Below are 24956 nucleotides of genomic sequence, written 5' to 3' on the forward strand. Positions count from 1 at the left end.
CCACAAAAAAAAAAAAAAAGTCTATATACAATAAAAAGGGAATATAAATTAGCCAGTTCTATGGCTTTTATCCAGTTAAGGATTCATACAGATATATAGTCACTCTGTTTTCCTTAACGTAAGTATAATTCATAGACACGTGCCATGATGCCCTGGACCCCCCTGTCCCCCCCCTTCCCTCCCAAAATCAGAGATATTGAAAATATTCTCAAATTTTAAGCAGTGTGAAATAGGCGTCAATAACAACCTTCTACATGCATGTAAAACTCCTGATTTTTTTTTGGCCGTGCCACTTGGCTTGCGGGATCTCAGTTCCTGGACCAGGGATCAAACCCGTGCCCTTGGCAGCGAAAGGGCAGAGTTCAGTTCCCTGGACTGCCAGGGAATTACCCTAAAACTGCTGATTTAATACATGATTCTTTTTTATGCCAGAAGCATGGTTGGTTTAACTTTTTAACAGATATTGGTGTCATAACACATTGACTTATTAATAATTAAGGCATTTTGCATACATAGTATTTTTGTGCAGACAAGAAAAAATTTAATATTATTTGCTATGACAATTTAAAGTCTTAGTGTCTTTTATTTAGTATTTATTTATTTATTTGGCTGCATCGGGTCTTAGTCGCGACACGCAGTATCTTTCGGTGTGGCCCACGGGCTCTTCGTTGTGATGCACGGGCTTCTCTCTAGTTGTGGCATGGGGGCTCCAGAGCGCACAGGCTTAGTTGCCCCGTGGCATGTGGGATCTTAGTTTCCCGACCAGGGATCGAACCCGCGTCCCCTGCATTGGAAGGTGGATTCTTAACCACTGGACCACCAAGGAAGTCCCTTTAAGTGTCTTTTCAATGTGAGAAAATAGCTACACACATTTAAGTGTTTTCTTATAAAACACAAGCTTTTTTTAAAAAAACTTAATGATGACTGGTCTCAGTTCCTAGTATTAAGCGCTGCATTGTGTTTTACGTCATATAAATTATATTCTTATGCAATACTCAGGGTTGTATTAAGACCTAGTAATTCTTAAACAACATCAGACAACAGTATTTGTTATACAACACCAGAATGCAGTATTTGTGTGCAGTTCTTTTTGTCTTTGACCTTATAGTATCCAAAGCATTATTTTCCAAAGTTATTTATGTTCGTTCTTTTCTTTCCCACCACCTTCACTCTGGTTATGTTAGTTATTTGTGATACAATTAACTTCACTTGGTTTGTATTCCATTTTGAGTTCCCCCTATATCCTGGTTGGCTTTAATGATTTACTTTTTTGAGTATGTGCAACATGACTATGGTCCTGAAAGCTAAAGCTATGTCCTAAAAGATATACTCAGGGCTCCCCTGGTGGCGCAGTGGTTAAGAATCCGCCTGCCAATGCAGGGGACACGGGTTCGAGCCCTGGTCCGGGAAGATCCCACATGCCTGGAAGCAACTAAGCCCGTGTGCCACAACTGCTGAGCCTGTGCTCTAGAGCCCACGAACCACAACTACTGAAGCCCGCTCGCCGAGAGCCTGTGCTCTGCAACAAGAGAAGCCACCGCAGTGAGAAGCCCGTGCACCACAAAAACGAGTAGCCCCCACTCGCCGCAACTAGAGAAAGCCCGCGCGCAGCCAAAAATAAATAATTAAATATATTTTTTAAAAAAGATATACTCAGAGAAGTATCATGCCTTCTTCATGCCTACGACCAAGTTTCCATCCTTTTTCCACCTACCTCCTGAACTTCACCAGTTCCTTTTAGAATTTTTATATTATTCCTGTGTTTCTTGTGCACAAATGAGCAGATCCATGTGTATTTTCTTTTCTTTTCTTTTTTTAAAATTTTATTTATTTATTTATTTTTGGCTGTGTTGGGTCTTCGTGTCTGTGCGAGGGCTTTCTCTAGTTGCGGCGAGCGGGGGCCACTCTTCATCGCGGTGCGTGGGCCTCTCACTGTCGCGGCCTCTCTTGTTGTGGAGCACAGGCTCCAGACGCGCAGGCTCAGTAGTTGTGGCTCACGGGCCTAGTTGCTCCGCGGCATGTGGGATCTTCCCAGACCAGGGCTTGAACCCGTGTCCCCTGCATTGGCAGGCGGATTCTCAGCCACTGCACCACCAGGGAAGCCCCATGTGTATTTTCTTAATCTCCTTCCTTCTTACACGAGGGGTAGCGTACTTGAAAGTAGGTACTTTTGCCCTTAGCTTTCTTCGCTTAACAGTCTATCCAGGAAATCACTGCAAATCAGTTCATGGAGTTTGTCCTCATCCTCCTTTATGTCCTCCATTGTGTGCATGGACCGTGGTTTATTCAGTCAATCTCCTATGTATGAGCATTTTGGTGGTTTCTAGTATTTTACAACTATAAATGATGGTGCAATTAATTGCTGGAGATATAGCCCTCAAAATAGGATTGCTGGCTCAGAGGGTGAAGTGCACAGTAGTTCAGTTAGGTGTTGCCGAATTCCAGTTCCCCTGCAGAAGGGTTGCACCTGTTTGCATTCCCCCAGCAATGTGTGAGAGTAGGTTTCCTCACAGCCTCCCTGACAAAATGTGTTGTCATACTTTAAAATTTGTGCCAGTCTGATAGATAAGGGATATCTCAGTGTTGTTTTGAGTTTTTCTGATTATGAGTGAGCTTGAACATTTTCTCATATGTTCAAGGGCCATTCTTTATATCTTTTTTGTGAATTGTCTATTCATTTCTTTTTCCCATTTTTCTTTTTTTTCCCCCTTATTGTTTATTTATTTATTTCGACACCAGGTCTTAGTTGCAGCATGGGGGAATCTTCATTGCATCATGCGGGATCTTTAGTTGCAGCATGCGGACTTCTTAGTTGCGGCATGTGGAGTCTAGTTTTCCAACCAGGGATCAAACCCCGGCCTCCTGCATTGGGAGCATGGAGTCTTATCCCCTGGACCATCAGGGAAGTCCCTCTTTTCCCCATTTTTCTACTGTCTTTTGGCTCCTGTGTCCCTCAATGTTAAAAAAAAAAATTATTTTTTCCTTTTTTTGGCCGCGTTGTGAGGATTGCAGTATCTTAGTTCCCTGAGTAGGGATTGAACCTGGGTCCTGGGCAGTGAGAATGTGGAGTCCTAGCACTGGACCGCCAGGGAATTCCCTAAAAAAATTATTTACATATTAGGGATATTAGCCCTTTATTTCCTTTATCCGTAATACGCATTGCAAATATTTTCTTCTAGCATGTCAGGTTTTTGTTTGTTTTTACTTTTTTTTTAATAGCTCAATTTTTTTTAAAACTTTATTTATTTTTGGCTGTATTAGGTCTTCATTGCTGCGCTCGGGCTTTCTCTAGTTGCAGCGAGTGGGGGCTACTCTTCATTACGGTGCACAGGCTTCTCATTGCGGTGGCTTCTCTTGTTGTGGAGCACGGGCCCTAGAGTGCATGGGCTTCAGTACTTGCAGCACGCGGGGTCAGTAGTTGTGGCTCGAGGGCTCTAGAGCGCAGGCTCAGTAATTGTGGCGCACGGGCTTAGTTGCTCCGCAGCATGTGGGATCTTCCCAGACCAGGGCTCGAACCCGTGTCCCCTGCATTGGCAGGTGGATTCTTAACCACTGCGCCACCAGGGAAGTCCCTGTTTGTTTTTACTTTTGCGCCACCAGGGAAGTCCCTGTTTGTTTTTACTTTATGTCCCTCTTTAAAAATCCAGCTCAACTGCTGTACTCCAGTGAAGCATTCCCACCCCCACTATCCCAGACTGGAAGTCACCTCTCTCTCCTCAGAAGGTCCAGAGCACTTAAATGCACCTTTCAGAGTAGTCGGTGTCTGTTTATGGGGCACATCATATTTCACTTTTAGTTATTTCTTCCTATTAGAGTCAAAACTCAAGGACAAGCTCAGTGTCTTTTTTCCCCTAGTCCCACTGTGCCCAGCAGGTGGTCTAGCACTTATCAGATATTGACTAAATAACTCACCAGATACTAACTGAAGAAATGAACAAATAAAATCAGAAATATGGCTTATGGTCAGTAGCAGAAGAGCTACCCTACCCTGCTCTTCACCTGCAGAAGCTTGTGTGTGTGTGTTTGTGTGTGTGTGTGTGTGTGTGTTTACACACGTGTCAGGGCTACACTATGTGTTGGGGGGTAGGAGGTGAGGGGTCCAGCGGCAGAAATTGTTAGCACACCGTCCTCTCAATATATCTCAGTTATTTAAAGCAGGCGAGGGGTGTGATGGTGGCAATGAGCCTATGGGGATGTCTGCCCAGAACACACTGGGTTGGCCACAAAGTGTGCTTGGGTTTGTCTGTAACATCTTATGGAAAAACCTGAATGAACTTTTTGGCCAACCCAATATTTTAGTTTTTAAGTTCCCTCTAACACAGACACTAATTTACTATTACTATGTAGATGCTTATCTGCATACCAATAATCACAAAAACATATACCTATGTATTCTTTTTTTGTTTTTGTTTTTCTTTGGCCAAGCCACGCGGCTTGTGGAATCTTAGTTCCCTGACTAGGGATCGAACCCGGGCCCCTGGCAGTGAAAACACGTAGTCCTAACCACTGGACACCACGGAGTTCCCTATACCTATGTGTTTTAATTTTATGATTATTATCTGTATATTGGTTTGTGATTGTGAGGGCTGCCATAACAAAATCTCAGACTGGGTGAGTTAAACCACAGAAATTTATTGTTTCATAGTTCTGGAGGCTAGAAGTCTAAAATCTAGATGTCATCAGGCTTGGTTCCTTCTGAGGCTGTGAGGGAAGGATCTGTCCCAGGCCTCTCTCCTTGGCTCGTATGGCCATCTTTATGTTCACAGGGCATTCTCCCTGTGTGCTTGTCTTCTCCAAATTTCCTCTCTTATAAGGACATCAGTCATAAGATTAGAACCCACCCTAATGGCCTCATTTTGACGGGATCACCTCTGTAAAGGCCCGGTTCTGAATAAGGTCACATTCTGGCGTACTGGGGGTTAGGACTTCAACATATGAATTTGGGGGACTTCCCTGGTGCTCCAGTGGTTAGGACTCTGAGCTTCCACTGCAGGGGGCACGGGTTCGATTCCTGGTCAGGGAACTAAGATCCCACATGCCACATGGCACAGCCAAAAAAAAAAAAATGAATTTGAGGGGAACACAGTTTAACCCATAACAGTCTGTAAAACATTTTAGAAATGCAGCCTAAAATTATCTGTCTTTTCTTTAGAGACTTGTAATTCATAGGCATTTTGGTCAGATGTATGATCCTCAGTGGGTTATGATGTGCTTGGCTGTTGTGTGCCATATGTCAACATGTGTTTATTTGATAAAGGTTCCAGTTAAGAAGCAGATGCACTGAACATGCACTTGTAGTAAATTCACATTATTTTGTCTATGACATAGGCATCAGAATCCCGGGAAGACCTGGATTGTGCCTTGAGGCCCGAGAGCACAGAGGCAGTCTACGAAGCGGCCACCGTGGAGGTGGACATGACTGCATCCATCACACTGCAAGTGCTGGTCACCACCCCGGGGAATATTTCCTGTCTCTGGGTCTTTAAACACAGCTCTCTGAATTGCCAGCCACACTTTGATTTACAAAACAGGTAAGCAGGGGCGGGGCAATGTGCAACCGTAAGGATTTTTGGAGGAATAGTTTCTTGCCATACAGAGACCTTGCTTCATTTAGAGTTTCTTTTCCAATCTCTGTGCATGTTCACTGTAACTCTTATTTCCAGTGAAAGAAAATAAACTAAAAAATAGCTAAGGCATGGATACATGACCTTTTACAGTGGTCAAAACCCATAGGACAAACAACACAAAACGTGAACCCCAGTGTAAACTGTGGACTTTAGTTAATACCAGTATTGGTTCATCAGTTGTTACGAATACACCACACCTATGCAAGATGTTACTAATAGAAAAGCTGTGTGTGAGGGGTGGGAGTGGGGCAAGGGTGTATGCAGGATCTCTCTGTACTTTCTGCTTAATTTTTTTTTCTCCTTAATTTTTCCATAAACCTAAAATTGCTCTAAAAAATAAAGTCTATTCATTTAAAAACTTATATACAGATGTATAGGTATATTTAGGGCCTAAGAAAGCAGTGATGACTGGCAAAATGTAAAACAAATAGTGAAGAGTATTTGGGATTTTAAAGATGGCTTGTTTTTTAAACTGGATTTTGTCTTAAAGGTAAAAACTTAGGAAGTTTTCATTCCGTTCTGGTTAAAGTAGCAAGGAGCTTTCTAGTTAAAGCAGTGAGAAGCTTCTTTCTGGGAAATCCTTGGGGAAGAACCCTTGGCTTTACCTAGTTTGTTTCACAGTACGATGAGCAGAATTGCAATGATATGTAATATCCACAAAGCATTTTAGTAAGAAATTGATCTGTATGTGGGGAACGTTGGTATCACCATCCAGAAAGATATCGTGGCCAAGGTTTGTAGATTGACCACCAAGCCTGTATCTAACCCTGGGCTGACTGCTGCCCCCTGCTGTCCGAGACCAGGTGGGGCAGGAAGCAAGGGGCACAGGCCATTGAAATGCCCACTTACTAATTCTAAGGTGCTTTATTCTCTAATTCTTGGGGTGCTCAGGTGTCCCGAAGCTGTACAAGAGCCACTGTCTTTCTAGGAGCAATGCAGGCAATGGCCCCTCAGTGACCCAAAGGGGGTTCCCTGCCACCTGACTGAGACACGGGAGAACATCTGTGACTGACTTGTACCAAGTATTCACATTTGTGTCTTTAAGGTCAAACCAATGTTTAAGTAATTTTCAGGACAGTAGCTATAATTCTGAAGTTTGGTTCTAAATCTTAGAGCACATTCATTTTCCTTTCCTCTTTTGAGGCCATGTTACTCACTTCTCTGTTTTGCTTACTTTTATCTTGGGGTTAAACCAAAGGCAATCTTCTATTAAGAATTTTGGCTTAAAGAAATGTTCTGGTAATCTTATTAAAATCTGATGCCACAACAGTTCTTGTTAGATTGAGGCCAAAAAACGCAAAGTAAAAAAGTAGGGTTCTTTTTACTCTGCTGAGAGGTTGCCTTTTTGTTCTAGGACAGGCAGCCCAAATCATAGGTCTTATGTGGATTAGTTAACTTAGTTCCAAGACATTTTTAGCAACTTCTCCATAGTAAAGAGTTACAGAAATTAAATCTGGGCTTAGACTCATAGCCAGACAGATTGTACACCTAAGCTTTGATAACCGTCTTAGAGTTTTGTACGATATGCCCAAGAGTTCTCACGTGATACCAGGAGAGTGAAGGTTCAGAGAAAGAAAGCACATCCCCAGGGTACCTGCATAAGCAGAAAATACATATATTTCTTACTAATTTACTGCCTATATGGACGCAAGCCCAAGTACTCTGGAACCATGCTGCTTGGAGCTCTAAGTCAGGGTTGTTCCAATATCCTGTGCCCTTGGTTCACCTGGGATCTTGTTCAAATGCAGATTTCGATTCAGTAGGTGTGGACGGGGCCTGAGATTCTGCACAGACTCTCCCAGCTGATGCCAAGTGTTGAGCAGTAACGTCTAAAGGTCAGATAGTGTCCATTTAAATCCAACACAACTCAACAGACTGCTAGAGAGTATTCTAAGCTCTAAGGAGGACAGATATCACCAAACACACATCAGAGTTGTTTCTTTGAAGAGAATGCCCCTAGCCAAATTTATCTTTACCAAGTATCTGAAAAGTTAGAAATACTCACATTGAGACGTCTCTCCTTTGTGGTATATCAGTGTAATTACTACCTGATAGGAAAATGCTTTGTGTCTGATTTTGCTTGAACTCTTTCCTCTAGAGGGGGTGGGAGGGGGGCACAAAACGGACTGTTCTTGATGTCATTGAGTCTTGCTCGTACCATCATCTGGTTCTGCACATGGGGCACGGAGGCAGGTGGCCGGGTGGCTGGCAGATATGCCTGTGGAGGGTGGTTTGTCATTGGTGGGAATGGTCCACTACTGCCAAGGAGGGCGTTCCACCAAGTCTATACGTTTTTGGTAGGAGTTTTCCCTCCGAGGGGCTTGGGCAGCATGAGGTGAAGGTGCTTACTCCCAAGGGAGGGACTGGATAAAGGTCAAGGTGACACTAACAAGGCCCAGGCTGAGTGCCGGCACAGGACAGGAGCTGCGTTCTCCACCGAGGTGGACCAGAGGCGCCCAACCACCTTCTGACTCAGTGTGAAATTCGGTTTTTGTTTCACACGTTTTCCAGATTAACCAGTTCTCTTTCTTGTGTTTCAGAGGAGTTGTCTCCATGGTCATTTTGAAAATGACAGAAACCCAAGCTGGAGAATACCTACTTTTTATTCAGAGTGAAGCTACCAATTACACAGTATTGTTTACAGTGAGTATAAGAAGTAAGTGCCGTTTGCTACTAGGTATTCTCAATATTCTAAAGGAGCAGTTAGAACCCAAGAGCTCTTACCAGCTTCCCCAGACACATGAACCAGGTTTCCCTTAATATGTAGTTGAATTAATTGAACTCACTTCAACTACCCCATCACCTGTTGAGATCCTGATGTGTCCCACGGATGGTGAGAGTGAATGCTCTTCAGAACCCAGGGCATCCTCTATTTTCCGGCTCCCCGTTTTTTTCAGCGATGGATGGATGACAGGGAAGAAGTGGAAAGCATTTTGACCGTGGAGTCAGAAGACCTGAGTTCTTATTCTGGATCTGATACGACCACCTTGGGCAGGTCACGTAGTCTCTCTGAGCCTCAGTGTTCTGATCTGTAAAATGGGGATACCCATACACACCTCACAGGATTGCAAGAGCTTAGAGCTATCCAACAGAGCGGTCTGAGGCGCTGAGAATGTCTGTCTGCTCTGTCCAGTAAGGTAGCCACTGGCCACATGTGGCTGGTGAACACTTGAAATGTGGCCAGCGTGACCAAAGTTTTCATTTTAATCAATTAAAAATTCCATTTAAATAACCACATGGACCTGGCGGCTCCTGTGTTCATACAAACACCAGATCGCTACGCAAACCATCAGGAACAACGTGGAAGTTCTCACCCAGGAAAGCAGCTGTGCAGTTGGCTGAACCACCATCTGCATGTCTCCTGGCTTCTCCTTCTTTCCACCCACTTACGCGCAGGCCTGCGGTTGTGTGGACTCAGCCCTGTACCCACTGGCTGCTTTACCCCACGTGACAAATGGGGACTAGAGGTGGAGGCGTTCACATGGGTCCCGCTGCCTTTAGGGGCCAGGGAAGTGCTCCAGAAACTCTGGGTTTATCCATTTTGAAGCAAGCTCCCGGGCTACGCCTTGGTGTGTCTTGCCAGGCGGAGGCTGTGGTGCACGTGTGTCCAGCCCACAGAGGTGCAGGGCTCAGGGGGAACCACGGCTCCCCTTGGCCGAGGCTGTTCTGCACCCACCATCGCAGGTGAACGGCTTGCTGAGAGGTATGGAAACGGGCACGACAGCCCGAGGCCGAGCATGGCCAGGTCCACACTCTGGGCCACACTGCACTGGGTCTCACACTCAGAGCTGCGAACAGAAGAGCACTCGTGGCCGTTTCGATTCCCACAAGTGTCATCTGACCAGGGCTGGCGACAGGGTGTTAGGTTCCAAAGTCAGCCTGTGAGGCAAAAACCCAGCAAAGTCAAAATCGGTCAACATTTGTTTTGAAAAGCCCTTCAATTACTCTGATATTTATAGGACCAGAGCCCTAGAAGGTCAGAAGTCAAGAGGTACCTCTTGTTTCTCTTTGATTTTGGTCTTCTGCCCTGTCCCCTCCCCAGTCCCCGACCCTGCTCTGTGGGACAGTAAATCCTCAGGTTGGAAGAGAATAAGAGATTTCTTGCTCTCTCTCTTTTTTTTTTTGGTCAAGTGTTTATACTTGAATTTGTATAAAATAAATGGGCATCTGCTCTCTTTATTTAGGGTAACTCCTTTTCACTTAAGATTTACAATGTAAAAATAGCACAACAATCATTCAAGTAAGTTGTAACTGTTTTTAACGTGCTGCTGGGTGGTGGGATTCAAAAAAAATCAGGTGGGATAGACTTGGCAACAGTCAACGTGAAAAAGAGGAAAGGGTTTAGTGAACCACAGGTTCACTATTAACCAACAGTATGGCATGGTTGCTAAAAAAGGAAATCTGAACCTTGGCAGCGTTCACGAAAATGTAATGTCTGGGTTAAGAAAATTAATGGAAAATTACTCTTTTTGGTTCTATAGTTTTTTCAGATGAATATTGACAAAACAGAGCAACCAGAATAGCGAAGATCTTAGAATTCCTTGAATTAGGAGCAGCTGAGGGAATTAAGAATGTTTAGCAGAGAGAAGGAAATATTTTTGAGGAGAGAAGATTGATTGCAGTGTAACATAGAGGAAACCCTTCTGGCATGAGTCAGGAAACCTGGGCTAACTAGTTAAAATGCCTTCGATGATAATGATATCCCTTGACCTCCGCATTTGATTTTAAATATTTGAAGGATTTTCATGTGGCAACAAACTTCACTTTAAAAAAAAAAATTGCTCTAGAGGGTAGAATTGGGACCAATGGTCAGCAATTACAGGGAGAGAAAGTAAAAACTACCAGAAAATGGGAAAAGCTGTTTGGAAGTCACATAATCAACAAAGGATGAATAGTCATAATAGGTAAAGAACTTCTATAAATCGATAAGAAAAAATCCAGTAGAAAAATGAACAAAAGACATGAGTAGGCATTTCACTATTGTCAGTAAACATATTAAATTAAATAACTGAGACATGCAAATTAAGGCCACAATGAGATACCATTTTATACCCAGGAGATTGTTGAAAACAGATTGTCATTATGTGTGAAGCAGAAGTGCTCACACTATATGGACCAGCAGTTGCACTCCTAGGTATATTGTAAAGAAACTTACACGCCTGCCTCAATAGGAATGCACAGAATGTTCATAGCACCATTGTTGGTGATACAGAATACAGGAAACAACCCAAATGTCCCCTGTAAGAAAATGGACTAATAGATTGTGATATATCCACCAATGGAACACAATGTAGTGGCAGCAAAATGAATTAAGCATAGCTACATGCAAAACCATGGATGAATCTTAAAAACATAAACTGAAGTTGTGAAAGACTGCATATTGGGCTTCCCTGGTGGCGCAGTGGTTGAGAGTCTGCCTGCCGATGCAGGGGACACGGCTTCGTGCCCCGGTCCGGGAAGATCCCACGTGCCGCGGAGCGGCTGGGCCCGTGAGCCATGGCCGCTGGGCCTGCGCGTCCGGAACCTGTGCTCCGCAACGGGAGAGGCCACAACTGTGAGAGGCCCAAGTACCGCAAAAAAAAAAAAAAAAAAAAAAAAGACTGCATATTGAGTGATGCTGTATGTTGAAGCTCAAAAACAAACAAAACAAACCAATATATTGTTTAGGGCGACACATCTATGTGGTGAAATATGTGTAAAAGTATGAGAATGATAAACAGAAAATCCAGGATAAAGTTAACCTAGGCTTGAGAGACAAGGAGAAGCACCACAAAAGTAGATTCAAAGATATTTGTTATTATTCTGGTTATTAAGTTGAGCACGGGCCCACGGGTATTCGTTTTTATTATTATGCTTCAAAATTAACTCTTCATATATTCTTTGCTATGTATATACATATATATAAAGTATTAGATACTATTTTTAAACAGAATTTATTATAAGGAGGAAGATTGAAATTAGGCATGGGAAACTTTCTTTGGGAAAAAAAAAAAGGTTTGTTGAAAAATGGGAGGATCGACTCTGGGAGGTCATGAACTCCTGTTCCTAAGGGGTCCGAGCAGAAGCAGAGAGTTTATATGTGAAGGGAGGGGGAAGGGGAGAAGGGGCGAAGGGAGAGGTGTGAGGGTCCAATGTGAATAGGAGGCTAAGCCAAGCCTCTCAATTCTGTTCCAATTCTACCTCCATCCTACTATATTTCTGCCTAGTTCTAGATAAAATTATGGGAAGAAAGTTGGGTCTTAAACTATATAAGTATGTGTTATAAACTTTATGTTATTTTTACTTTTCTTTTTCCCATGCATATTGATATTTGTGTGTTTATGTGGCTTCACTCCTGTAAACTTTAGTTGTCTTTGGATTCGTGAAATACCCAAAGACATTAGCTACGAGAATAAATGCTAAAGTTAGCATTTCAGCCAGAGTTGAATTTAATATATTGGTGAGGAGGGATATGTTATTATATATATTTGGAGTGGAGCAGAAGACACCGCTACGGCACAAAAGGTTAACTTTTCTTAATGGTGCAGAATTCTTCTTTTGAGGAGGCTGCTAAGACAGCTATTTTTTTTTAATGTTTATAATATGAAACATTTTTAATATTAAAACGTGAATATTTTATGATGCTTTAGATACACTGCTTTACTCGTTAAGGAGACCTTACTTTAGAAAAATGGAAAATCAGGATGCCCTGGTCTGCATCTCGGAGAGCATTCCAGAACCAACCGTGGAATGGGTGTTCTGCGATTCACAGAGTGACAGGTATGACATGTGGAGAGAGAACTGCTATTATGACTTTACTTTTTCGGTCTCTTTCTAATATAACTGACATCATTACTGTCTGTACAATTTATCACCCTGTTAACAGGAAATGTTGGCTTTTTAAAGGATGATTGGTGTGGGCTTCCCAGGGAGGACGGTGTGGGACACCTTAGTGACGAGCCCTTTAGAGCGCCTCGTCTGTCACGTCACTGACCTGTAGGACCCTCCCTGGATATCACATGACACGAATAAAAGCCCTTTTAAGTTACATGATTGTCGACTCCCTGAGCATTTGGTTGGGGAAAATGACAGGTCCAGATTTTAGTGTATAATTCCCTATAAGTAAGAAATTCCCTGTGAATAAATGTTTAATTTGTGGGGCTTCCCTAGTGGCGCAGTGGTTGAGAGTCTGCCTGCCGATGCGGGGGACACGGCTTCGTGCCCTGGTCCGGGAAGATCCCACGTGCCGCGGAGCGGCTGGGCCCGTGAGCCATGGCCGCTGGGCCTGCGCGTCCGGAGCCTGTGCTCCACAACGGGAGAGGCCACAACACTGAGAGGCCCGCGTACCGCCAAAAAAAAAAATGTTTAATTTGTGATTATGATGTTTACTCTGGAAGAGCAGTTTAATATGATTGTTTAGGGATGTAGAATCTGCCTGGGTTTGAACCCTGCTCTGCTTATACCTCTGTGGCCTTGGGCAATTTACTTAACCCCTCCCCACCTATCAGAAGAATGGGGGTGGGAGCAGTACTTACCTTAATACAATCGCTCTGACGAGTAAATGAACTGGTGCATGTGAAGCGCACAGAACAGTGCCTGGCAGATAGTAAGTACCATATAAATGTTTACTTCTGTTTTTCATGTGTCATAGCTAAGTGTTCACAAAGTAACGGTTCATGTCATTTGAACCAATTACAATTTACTAAACAACTTTTATTGAAAAATGGAACTAAAGAGGAGAAAAAGTGAAAAATCAGGTTACCAAATAATATGAGCGGATCCCAAATTTTAAACGAACAAAAAAAAGAGATTACCTATAGATATACACGTCACATGTGCACAGAAAACAAAGATTAGAAAGCTACACACAGCGAAATAGTAACCGTTGTTATCTCATGGTAGTAGGTGTAAGGTCGGATCTTAACAAACGGCACCGCGAAACAGAGGAAGGCTTCAAGTGAGCTTTATTAGGGAGCGCTCCCGGGCGAGGTTCACTGGTCCGAGAGAAAGGGGCCAGAGAAGTCGCACCCGGGCGAGGGTTGGGCAAGATTTTATAGGGGAAGAAGGGAAAGGGGTGTGGTGAATCTGGGAGGACGCAGGGTATTCCTTATTTGGTGGTCTTTTCGGGTATCCTGGGGGACCGTTAGTCCCGCCCCTCGAAAGGCGGGAAGGCTGGGCCAGGTGCAAAGTCCCCAGGTCAGTTTCTGGAACTGAGTGGTCCGGAAAGTCTCCAGGTCAGTTTCTGGAACTGGGTGGTCCGGAGAGTTTCGGTCTGATGCAACCTGTGAATCTGATTTGTGTTCCCCTGCCTCGGGCCAGTTGGCCTTACAGTAGGAATATGGGCAATTTAATCTTCTTTTCTTTGGGTTTTTCTGGATTTTTCAAAATAAACATAGTTATTGTTGTCTTATAATTAAAAAAAAATACTCAAGGAGTAATGCATAAACAAAGACGAGAATTCATTTGACTTAAATGATAAAGAGAAGAAATGTGGCTATACACAGAGTCCAATAGCTGTATCTGCTTTGGGAAAGGTGATGGTTAAGGAGGCGGGAGAGGGGAGGTGGTCCCTCAAATCCCGAGGTGTGGCTGACACCCCTCAAGTGACACTGCCCTCTCCTCTGTGAGCTCCTGGGACTCTGGGGACATTTGTAACTGTGGCCTCTCTCCCTCTCACCGGTTGTCCTTTTCAGAGCTTCAAAGAAAGCATACCTACACCTTGTTAAGCTGTATTAGAACCTAATCATGCTTTTCCTTTTCTCCATTTTTTCTTCCCCCCCCCCCCCCCCCCCGTTTCGGTCTTTTCTCAATTCTTCCATTCTTTCTCTCTCTTTAACAACCAAGAGGTCACCAAACACAAAGGCTTTTAAACTGTTTTATTATGTGATTCTCTCTACTGTTATTCTAAATGGGTGAGATGAGGAATTACTAACTAGTTGTGAATTGGTTTGCCTTGTGACCTGCTCCTGTCTTTGCTTTCTTATCAGCCTCTTAAAATCTAGAACCTTTAATTTGGTTCTTCTCCTGAACATTCATTTGTAATTTTAAAAGGTGTTTAGTCAACTGATATTTATTTTTTTAATAGATCTTTACTGGAGTATAATTGCTTCACAATACTGTGTTAGTTTCTGCTGTACACCAAAGTGAATCAGCCATATGCATACACATGTCCCCATATCCCCTCCCTCCTGAACCTCCCACCCATCCTCCCTATCCCACCCCTCTAGGTCATCCAAAGCACCAAAGTCTGTCACACAGAGTGAATAAGTCAGAAAGAGAAAAACAAATACCATATGCTAACCCATATATATGGAATCAAAAAAGAAAAAAAGGTACTGACATTTATTTTTTAATTGCAGCTGTAAAGGAGAAAGTCCAGCTGTCATTACAAAGGAGGCAAGTGTACTCCATGAGTTATTTGGAACAGACATAAGGTGCTGTGCAAGAAATGAGCTGGGCAGGGAATGTACGAAACTCTTCACTATTGGTAAGACCATAGTATCATGTCGTTCTGTTAGAGATGAGCTGGGACTAATCATCACCCCTTAGGTCCTTACTCAATTTCAAAAATTCTATAGCTCCTTCAGGCCATTTCCAGTGTAATATTTAGATTTCTGTGAGTGCTCATTTCTTCATAAGAGCCTTGTCAGTCTCTGAAAGACTCTTTTATTTTGAGATGGTTGGGAACATTTGAGATGCCATCAAAATCTTTGTTCTGCTGAATGTTCAGGATATATTTTGTGATGAGGAAAAAAAAAATCACTATTTTTCTTACCCGGGGTGTTTTCATCTTCTAGATCTAAACCAAACTCCTCAGACCACACCGCCACAATTATTTCTTAAAGTAGGGGAACCCTTATGGATAAGGTGCAGAGCTGTTCATGTAAACCACGGATTCGGGCTCAGCTGGGAATTAGAGAATAAAGCACTGGAAGAGGTGAGAGGATGAGCTTTTGCATCCTGAAAATGCAGAAAAATGAACCAAGAGTCCAGGTGGAAATCACTCCATTCAAACTCTGTTTTATTAAAATCTAGGGCAGCTACTTTGAGATGAGTACCTATTCCACAAACAGAACTATGATACGGATTCTGTTTGCTTTTGTATCATCAGTGGGAAGAAACGACACTGGCTATTACACTTGTTCCTCTTCAGAGCATCCCAGTAAATCAGCTTTGGTCACCATCCTAGGTAATGCGGGCTGCGCACGTAACCTGTACTCACGTTTTTAGTTGTTTTAGTGTGGAATGTAGGGTAGGTACTGCAAATTCTGCTTTCAGTATAATGTTAGTATCAAAAAGCTGAGAAAGAAACTGAATTAGGGGAGTTTTGTAAGTACAAGTTGCCCCTTCCTTTCCTTTTCTGGTTAAACCAAGCCCGCTTGAATGCCACTGTCTTTGCAGGCAGCACGTTGTAATGAGACACTCTGTTTGTGGATTTTTGTCTTCCAGTAGGCTGGAAGTTTCCTAAGGACAGGAATAATCCCTTCTATCCTATAGTCCCAGACCTGGCAGAGAATCAGACACAAACTCGACCCTTATGAAGTACTTATTCTAAGAACTACCTGAGAACTGCCTCTCAAGGGTAGAGAGCAATGGCTGAGAGGGTGGGACACGCACTTAGATGCATGGAAGTTTGGGTGGGCTCTGTAGGATCTGACAATAATCACGCTTTACGTAATCTCGTAGTAGGTGGCAGCCTTCAGTCATCATGAAAATGCTAAGAAGTGAAGGGATCCTCTTATTCAACTAATAAGGAAGTGTTCCATAGGGAAACCTTGTGAATATCTCTGGCTAGACTATTCTATTTGTGACCTGAAATTATTTTATGTGGGATGTGTCGCGAGGGGGCCGTTATGGTTGAGGACAGGGATTGTCAGTGGGTTCCTCTGTGTCCATGGTTGGCCAGGCTGGGGGAAGCCCTTCAAGCCCTTGAACTTGTCAGCAAAATCTCAAGGTTTACTTATACATTTCTTTGGGAAGAGTGTCAGTTATTTGCATCTAATTCTGAGAGGAATCAGAAGGTGACATGCTCAGGCTTATAAATGGGGACAGGGCTCCTGCGTTTCTTGTTAAACTATCAAATCTGAGTTTTCTTGCATAAAACTGATGAATAAAAATTTATTTATCCTCTCAATATATTTCCTCCATATGAATCTCATTATCTAACTTAAAAATGCATTTTTTTTAACAGAAAAGGGATTTATAAACGCTTCCAAAGCAAGTGAAGATTATGAAATTGACCAGTATGAAGAGTTTTGTTTTTCTGTCAGGTTTAAAGCATACCCACAAATCAGATGTACGTGGACCTTCTCTCGAAAATCATTTCCTTGTGAGCAAAGTGGCCTGGATGACGGGTACAGGTGAGCAAACTCAGCCCGGGACACATCATCACTCTCAGCCCAACCCTTCTGGTTGCCCTCGAGAAGAGTGGTTTTGTATTATAAGTTTATGTGCTGTGACGTTGACGTTGAAGACGAGAAAGCAAACGGCAGATGTGAGGACACAGTAACAGCGCTTTCATCAGTTCAGATAGTGTAACCCACCGCACGAAAAATGGAAAGAATCATATCAGTTTGAGTCTGGCATTTTCTGAGTCACCAGATTGTTACTTCCCATTTGAGGGTACATGCTATTGGTACACGGAGTCTCTCTCAGCCCGTTTGCAGATGACTGAGGAAGTAAAACCCCTTAAAAACAGGAAAACACTACCTATAGGTATGTTGATTTAAGTTTTCAAAAATAAATGCAGAGATAGCCCAATGATGAACGCTGAAGGAAAATCTTATTTTCCTGGGGATTTGTCCAACCGCAGTCAAGTTTCTCTTTGGAAAAAAAAAAAAAAAAGAACTCTCTTTTTTTTTTAATTGACGTATAGTTAATTTACAATGTTGGGTTAGTTTCAAGTGTACAGCACAGTGATTCATTTATGCATTCATACATACATACATATTCTTTTTCAGATTCTTTTCTATTATGGGTTATTACAAGATACTGAGTCCAGTTCCCTGTGCTATACAATAGGTCCTTGTTGTTTACCTATTTTACATATAGTAGTGTGTATAGGTTAATCCCAAACTCCTAATTTATCTCTCTCCCCCCCAAAAAAACAGCTCTTCCTTGTATTTCCTGTGGCTGTGATACCCCTTATCTCTTAAAACTAATCCTAGGTAACAGGGTTTCAGGATAGACAATGAGCTGAGAGGTCCCTGTCATCTCTCCAGTGAGTCAGTGGTCGAGAGTCAGTCACTGATGCTCAACAATGGGTCCATAAACCACTGTATAGGAATCAGCTGGGTAAATGTTAAAAATGGATGCCTGACTCCCATTCCAAACATGCTGAACTAAAATTGAGGCACAATCCCCAGATTTTGCATTTTTCTTTTTTTTTTCTTTGGCTGCACCACTTGGCATGCAGGATCTTAGTTCCCCGACCAGGGATTGAACCCACGCTCCCTGCCGTGGAAGCACGGAGTCTTAACCACTGGACCATTAGGGAAGTCCCCCCAGGTTCTACATTGTTAATGAGAACCTCTGGTGATTCCCATCACGGGTCTGGATCTGTGCTGTTCATTATAGTAGCCGGCAGCCACATATGGCTATTGGGAGCTTGAAATGCAGCTGGTCCCAATGGAGATGTTGTGTGGCTGTAACATGCACAGCAGATTTTGAAGCCTTCGTATGACAAACAAAATGTAAAATACCTCAATAATTTTTGTCTTGATTTTATGTTAAAATGACAATATTTTAGATATATTGAGTTAAATAAAATCTATTATTACCGTTTACTCCTTTTTACTTTTTAGATAGCTAATTGGAAACTTTAAAATTACATAAGTGGCTTGTTTGTTTTTTTAAAATAAATTTTATTTATTTATTTATTTTTGGCTGCGTTGGGTCTTCGTTGCTGCGCGCGGGCTTTCTCTAGTTGCGGCGAGCGGGAGCCACTCTTCGTTGTGGTGCACGGGCTTCTCATTGCGGTGGCTTCCCCTGTTGCGGAGCACGGGCTCTAGGCGTGCGGACTTCAGTAGTTGTGGCTCACGGGCTCTAGAGCGCAGGCTCAGCAGTTGTGGCACACGGGCTTAGTTGCTCCGCGGCACGTGGGATCTTCCCGGGCCAGGGCTCGAACCCACGTCCCCTTCATTGGCAGGCGGATTCTTAACCACTGCGCCACCAGGGAAGCCCGAAGTGGCTTGTTTATATTCCTATTGGATAGCATGGGTCTAGGTGAAGAGTAAGAATAAGCTCTTTTCATCTTGATTCTTCCGTTTGTTTCCTGATGACTGCGCTGTTCTATACCCCAAAGTGATTTGTAACTGATCCTTGTTTGCTTTTTTAAGAAGAGCTGTAACACAGGGTTTGCATGGCATCGTCTGCCCTCTCACCCAAACCTCCTAATGTTCGAAGCATTCATTTTTCAAGTAATTAAGAAAGCAACCTTTGGACGGACACATAGTCCCCTAATTCAGGGATTCTCAACAGCAGGCTGTTGACATCCTGGGCCGGGTAATTCTTCATTCTGGGGGTCTCCTATGCATGATAGGATGTTTAGCAACGTCCCTGGTCTCCACGCATTGGATGTCAGTAGCACCACTACCCCAAGTTGTGACAACCAAAGATACCTCCAGACATTGCCAAAGTCCCCTGGTGAGAAAAAATTGCCTGGGGTTGAGAACCACTGCCTTGGAGGGGTCACCCCATTGTCATAAGCCCTTATGCTGAACCATCAAACTTTTGAAAGTAGAAGGCAGGGAGTCAGCCCCTCTCCTGCTAGTTGAGTTGACTACGAGTGTTCAGGATGTCAGTGCTGTCACTTTCCCCATCCTTCTTTGTATTGTGACCCTCTGTCAGAGAAGCTCTTAGTTCTACAGAATTCTCTTTTGAACCTGATTCAAAGAGATAGAGGATCAATTCAATTTAGTTCAACAAATATCCCTTTAATGTCTTCTTGATGGTCTCAATGCCGTAAGGGGCTACAAGCGTGAATAAGGTGATGTCTGCCCCCTCAAGTTATACAGGCACATCTAAGTGCCAGGGGCCACCTGGGAGGTCATTGCTACTTGTGCTGGTGACATCTGGCACAATTCTTAAGATTTGACAGACTCACTAATTAGAGGACTGTGTCTCTGATCTATGGGTCTTGGAGCAATCTAGTGGGCTAGTTAATCTGGTTTCATCCCATGATCACACTCTGCACCCCTGACCCCAAGTAGTTATCTTCTGGAGGTAGCTAAATGAATAAATCAGGGCAGATCCTGATTTCTATAGTGATGTGTACCTCTCATTCAAAGTTAGCCTCTTTTTGTGTTGAATCCCAACAGTGAGTTCATAACCTCCGTTGGGATAGGTGCTGTCATTTCTCTGTCTTTGTACAATGCCTCGTGCGGTCAACAGCTGTTTAGTAAATGAATGAATTCATCATCACCCCTAGAAAGCAACTCAAAGTGCATAGCCTGGGCCAAAGATAAGTCAGTGGCATACTCTTTGCACTGCAAGGACCATGACACTCACCACAACACCTAGCACATGGCACTCACCACAACACCTATCACTCAGTGTTTATTTTATTTAAAAAGTTCCTGAAGAACTACAGTATTAATTGGTGATAACGATGCACTGGGTGTGATGGGCCACTTGCCAAGGTGGCAATGCCAAGGTGAGATGGAGCCTCCTTCATCATGAAAAAGATGCTCAAAATGTTGAATAAAAGATGAACTACAGGGGTGGGGGATGAATTGGGAGATTAGGATTGACATATATACAATACTATGTATAAAACAGATAACTACTGAGAACCTACTGAGAACCTCTGTGTGTATAGCACAGAGAACTCTACTCAATGCTCGGTGGTGACCTAAATGGGAAGGAAATCCAAAAAAGAGGGGATATATGTATATGTATATATATAGCTGATTCACTTCGCTGTACAGCAGAAACTAACACAACATTGTAAAGCAACTATACTCCAATAAAAATTAATTAAAGAAAAAAAAAGATGAACTACAAAAAAATTGAACACAAGTGCTCTAAATGTCATCTGCTCTCCACATGAGGCTCTGTGTTGTGATAGGGGATGCAGGCTAAATTCTAACCTGAGTTCTTTTCAAGTTTTTATTATAAAAAGTTCCAAATTTACTAATAAACTAAAAGAATAGTACAGTGAGCATCCTTTACCCATCACTTAGGTTCAACAATTTAGTCGAACTGAATTTTGTTTATGAAGTGCAGTATTTTCATCCTGGGGCAAGAGAGGACTTTATAAGCAAAGTGACACCAGTTTTTATTTGTAACCGAAAGGTCTGTGTAATAACAGGACTACTGAAAAAGCTTTGGTGTGGTCAGAGCATGTGTGCCAGAAATCTTACAGCTTCCCCACCTTCACAGCTTCGTTTCTCCAATTTACTTCCTCAAATATTACACCAAAGTTTATTAGGGCTTCCCTTTATGTGTTTACATTTTATGAAATTATAACTTTCCAGCAGTCCTGACAGCCTGGTCTTGGGAAAAGGTTCTAGAATATTTCATCTTTTAGTTTGCCTAATTTTCAATCTCTGTGGACTTACTTATAAACAAATCTGCCTTAGCTTTTCCTGGTTTCATGGTTAAACACACACACACACACACACACACACACACACACACACACACACACAAAACAACTTATTAGGATGTTATAATTATTTAAGTAATTTCTTCTGAAAGAGTCTCCTTAGGCATGCCCAATCCCTGTAGTTTCTTTTTTCCCTGAAATATTTAATTTCCCAACTCTACCAAGTCGAAGTTCTGCCCACAACAGGCATTAACTGAGCACTTATTGGTACCAGTGGTGTGGTGGAGTCTGGGTTCTGGGCGGTGAGACATATTTCTTCTTAGGACAAAGAGAAAAGCAAGCTCTCAAGTCAGTAAATGCTATGTGATTACAGGAGTGTACTGAGCTTCTTTAGGAGGACTTTTTTGGTTCCCTGAAGGAGATGAGCCCTGAATGTATACAGAAAGGAAGGAAAGACGTTTGGGGACCGTGAATAGTGGTAAATAGAGGTAAATAGCGGAACCTCCAACCAAACCCTGCCCCCTCAATTGTAAGATACTAACCACATCATGAAGCCTCACTGAGACCAAAAGAAACTTCTTTGAGCCCTACTATGTGCCGATGTGCAAAGTCCTTTATACAGATTATCTCATTTGATCCTCATCATCTCATTTTATTAAATATGGAAACAGGCTATGTTACTTGCTCCACACCTAGGGCAAAGTCAATACCTTTCATTCACTCTTATTTTCTGAAATTGCCTTAAAAAAAAAAAAAAAAAGAAATAGGGCTTCCCTGGTGGCGCAGTGGTTGAGAGTCCGCCTGCCGATGCAGGGGACGCGGGTTCGTGCCCCGGTCCGGGAAGATCCCACATGCCGCGGAGCGGCTGGGTCCGTGAGCCATGGCCGTTGAGCCTGCGCATCCGGAGACTGTGCTCCGCAACGGGAGAGGCCACAACAGTGAGAGGCCCGCGTACCGCAAAAAAAAAAAAAAAGAAAGAAAGAAAAAAGAAATACCTATAATTCCACCACCAGGAATTATATTTCAGACTTTGTAACCACCATGATAGAAACATATAAGTATAGGTTTTTGTAAAAACAGGAAATTAATTGTGCCATTTGTCACCTGATTTTTCACTTTAAAAATATCATCTCTTGCTGTGTTAATAAGTACATTATTATTATTTATATTATCATTTTAATGGCTTACCTTATTTACATTACCACTTTTATGGCGACACAGTACTCCTCTTTTTAGAAAATTTTATTTTCACTAACTCCTGTTGATGGGCATTTACTTTAGTTTTTTTTTTTCTTTGCATCTTTATTTTAATGTGATTTTCTCACTTAATGTATACCCCAGAGTAAAGGTTCTAAATGTCTTTTTTTTTTTTTTTTTTCTTTGCGGTATGCGGGCCTCTCACTGTTGTGGCCTCTCCCATTGCAGAGCACAGGCTCCGGACGCACAGGCTCAGCGGCCATGGCTCACGGGCCCAGCCGCTCTGCGGCATGTGGGATCTTCCCGGGCCGGGGCACGAACCCGCGTCCCCTGCATCGGCAGGCGGACTCTCAACCACTGCGCCACCAGGGAAGCCCTAAATGTCTTTTTTATTCAAAATGATTCCCGGACTGCATAAGCCTCATAGTAATGATGATCTAACACATTTATCGTGTTTACTAGGCACTGTTATAAGCAGTTTATACAAAACCGTTTTAATAAAAACTCAACAAAAACTTCTCCTCTAACAACGATATAAGGTAGATACTATCTTCGTTTTACGGATGAGGAAACAAGCACAGAGAGACTCAGTGATTTGCCCACGGTCACACCACCAGGCAATGGCAGAGTTGCCTGCAAAGCCTGTGTTTTTAACCATCACTCTGGTACTGCCTTTTGACACCAGCTCATTTCAAAAGTGTGAGATTCTCATACCTAGCGTGTAAGAAAACAGAAGAGCAGGCATGTGCTTTGGTTATTTAAAAAAAAAAGTGTGCTGCCTTATGAGATGTGCTGTGCTTTGCTCTTGGGTTTTTAATGATTATGTAATATTTCCCCAGGCTTGTGGGCTCCCCTGAAATAAAATACAAATGAGCATGGTATTAAGTAGATAGATATAAAGTCATCAGCACCTCTCCTGCCCTGTGCCCGGCTTTCTTTGTTTATCTCTGGACAGAAATGTGTGCAGACTGGGTTCAACTTCAGCCAGGTTGTACCCCCTCCATGTCCTGCAGTCTGAGGGGGCAGGATCTGCTGATGGAGGTCTCCCAGTGCCGGGTAAAGTCACTCACTCCTGCCAGCCCCTCACTCTGCAGTTTCAGAAGCTCCCAGCTTCCACAGTCTGTGCTTTATTATTCCATGTTTTCTGGTTTGACTTTTATCATTCCTTGATCTTTGAATAAAGCATTTTTTATAGTGAAGTTACTCCCTGGACTGCTGGGAAGACCTGCCCCTTTTCAACTCCCCAGCTCTGGGTGCTAAATGGAAAAGAAAAATCACCTGCAGTTTGCTTGTAACAGAGGAGAAATCCCTTCTCATAGTTGTAATGAGAATACATCTTCTTAGTCACCAAAGATATTTCAACTGTGAACTCCAGTTTCCTGATTTCCCATCTCATGGCCGCTGGCCATTTTCAGAAAAACCCCAGGGAAAAATGAAGTTTGCAACTCCCTGGTACTAATCGGTTAGTCCCCTTGGAATTTCCAGGGGAGGGTCGGCGATGCAGTTGTTGCTTTCGCTGGGGTTAACTGCCATAAACAGGAACACAGGCAGTTGAGAAGGATCTGGATATTCAATTTTGTGTTCAGGCTATTTTTGTGACCGATTTCCTACCTGGAAGAATGAGAATGTTTCAGATGCTCTCTTGTCTATCCCATGGCAAGTCATGCTCCATTCAGACAGCACAAAAGACTTAGGAGGGAAAACGTTTACAAAACAGATTGTTCTGCGTGATAATCAATAGTTGTATAAGTAATTTCTTTTTTTTAATGTTAATTTTTATTGGATTATAGTTGCTCTATAATGTTGTGTTACAACTGTACAGCAAAGCGAACCAGCTATACGTATACATATATCTCCTCTTTTTTTGGATTTCCTTCCCGTTTAGGTCACCACAGAGCATTGAGTGGAGTTCCCTGTGCTATACAGTAGGTTCTCATTAGTTGGTAATTTCCTTATCAAATTGATTGGTGCTTTGGGCATGGTCCCTCCTAGCACACTGGCTTCTTTTTTTTTTTTTTTTGCTGTACGCGGGCCTCTCACTGCCGTGGCCTCTCCCATTGCGGAGCACAGGCTCCGGACGTGCAGGCTCAGCGGCCATGGCTCACGGGCCCAGCCGCTCCGCGGCATGTGGGATCCTCCCGGACCGGGGCACGAACCCGTGTCCCCTGCACCGGCAGGCGGACTCTCAACCACTGCGCCACCAGGGAAGCCCCTGGCTTCTTTTTTATCTCTTCTCTTCCTTTTCAGGGTCTCTGGCTATCGTCCGGTGAGAATTACATTTTCCCGTTTAGAAACTCACATCTGTCTCTTCTTGGACCACTTAAACCCCGCCTTCATAAAGTCTGGAAATTGCACGTACCTGTACTTACTTTTCTCCCTAAAGTTATAATTTGTCTTTCCCGCAAGCTTTCTGTGATTTCCACTTCACCAGCCGTTTCCTTCTGGCCGTCCAGAAGTAGGTCAGGATAAGAAACGCCGCTTTCTGGGCTTCCCTGGTGGCGCAGTGGTTGAGGGTCCGCCTGCCGATGCGGGGGACGCCGATTCGTGCCCCGGTCCAGGAAGATCCCACGTGCCGCGGAGCGGCTGGGCCCATGAGCCATGGCCGC

General features: G+C 43.2%; 1 protein-coding gene across 1 annotated transcript in view; it reads left to right on the forward strand.

The window, feature by feature from the left end:
• FLT3 (fms related receptor tyrosine kinase 3) overlaps positions 1 to 24956 on the forward strand; it is a 52386-nt gene that overhangs the window by 1275 nt on the left and 26155 nt on the right. Inside the window, exons 2-8 of the mRNA XM_007471441.1 lie at positions 5329 to 5531; positions 8168 to 8283; positions 12257 to 12386; positions 14966 to 15093; positions 15404 to 15543; positions 15642 to 15795; positions 16798 to 16966. Of these exons, the coding sequence (XP_007471503.1) occupies positions 5329 to 5531; positions 8168 to 8283; positions 12257 to 12386; positions 14966 to 15093; positions 15404 to 15543; positions 15642 to 15795; positions 16798 to 16966 (1040 nt within the window). The remainder of the gene's footprint in view (positions 1 to 5328; positions 5532 to 8167; positions 8284 to 12256; positions 12387 to 14965; positions 15094 to 15403; positions 15544 to 15641; positions 15796 to 16797; positions 16967 to 24956) is intronic.

The sequence above is a fragment of the Lipotes vexillifer genome, unplaced genomic scaffold (genome assembly GCF_000442215.2).
Source record: "Lipotes vexillifer unplaced genomic scaffold, Lipotes_vexillifer_v1.1 scaffold543, whole genome shotgun sequence".
In the NCBI taxonomy this organism is placed as follows: Eukaryota; Metazoa; Chordata; class Mammalia; order Artiodactyla; family Lipotidae; genus Lipotes; species Lipotes vexillifer.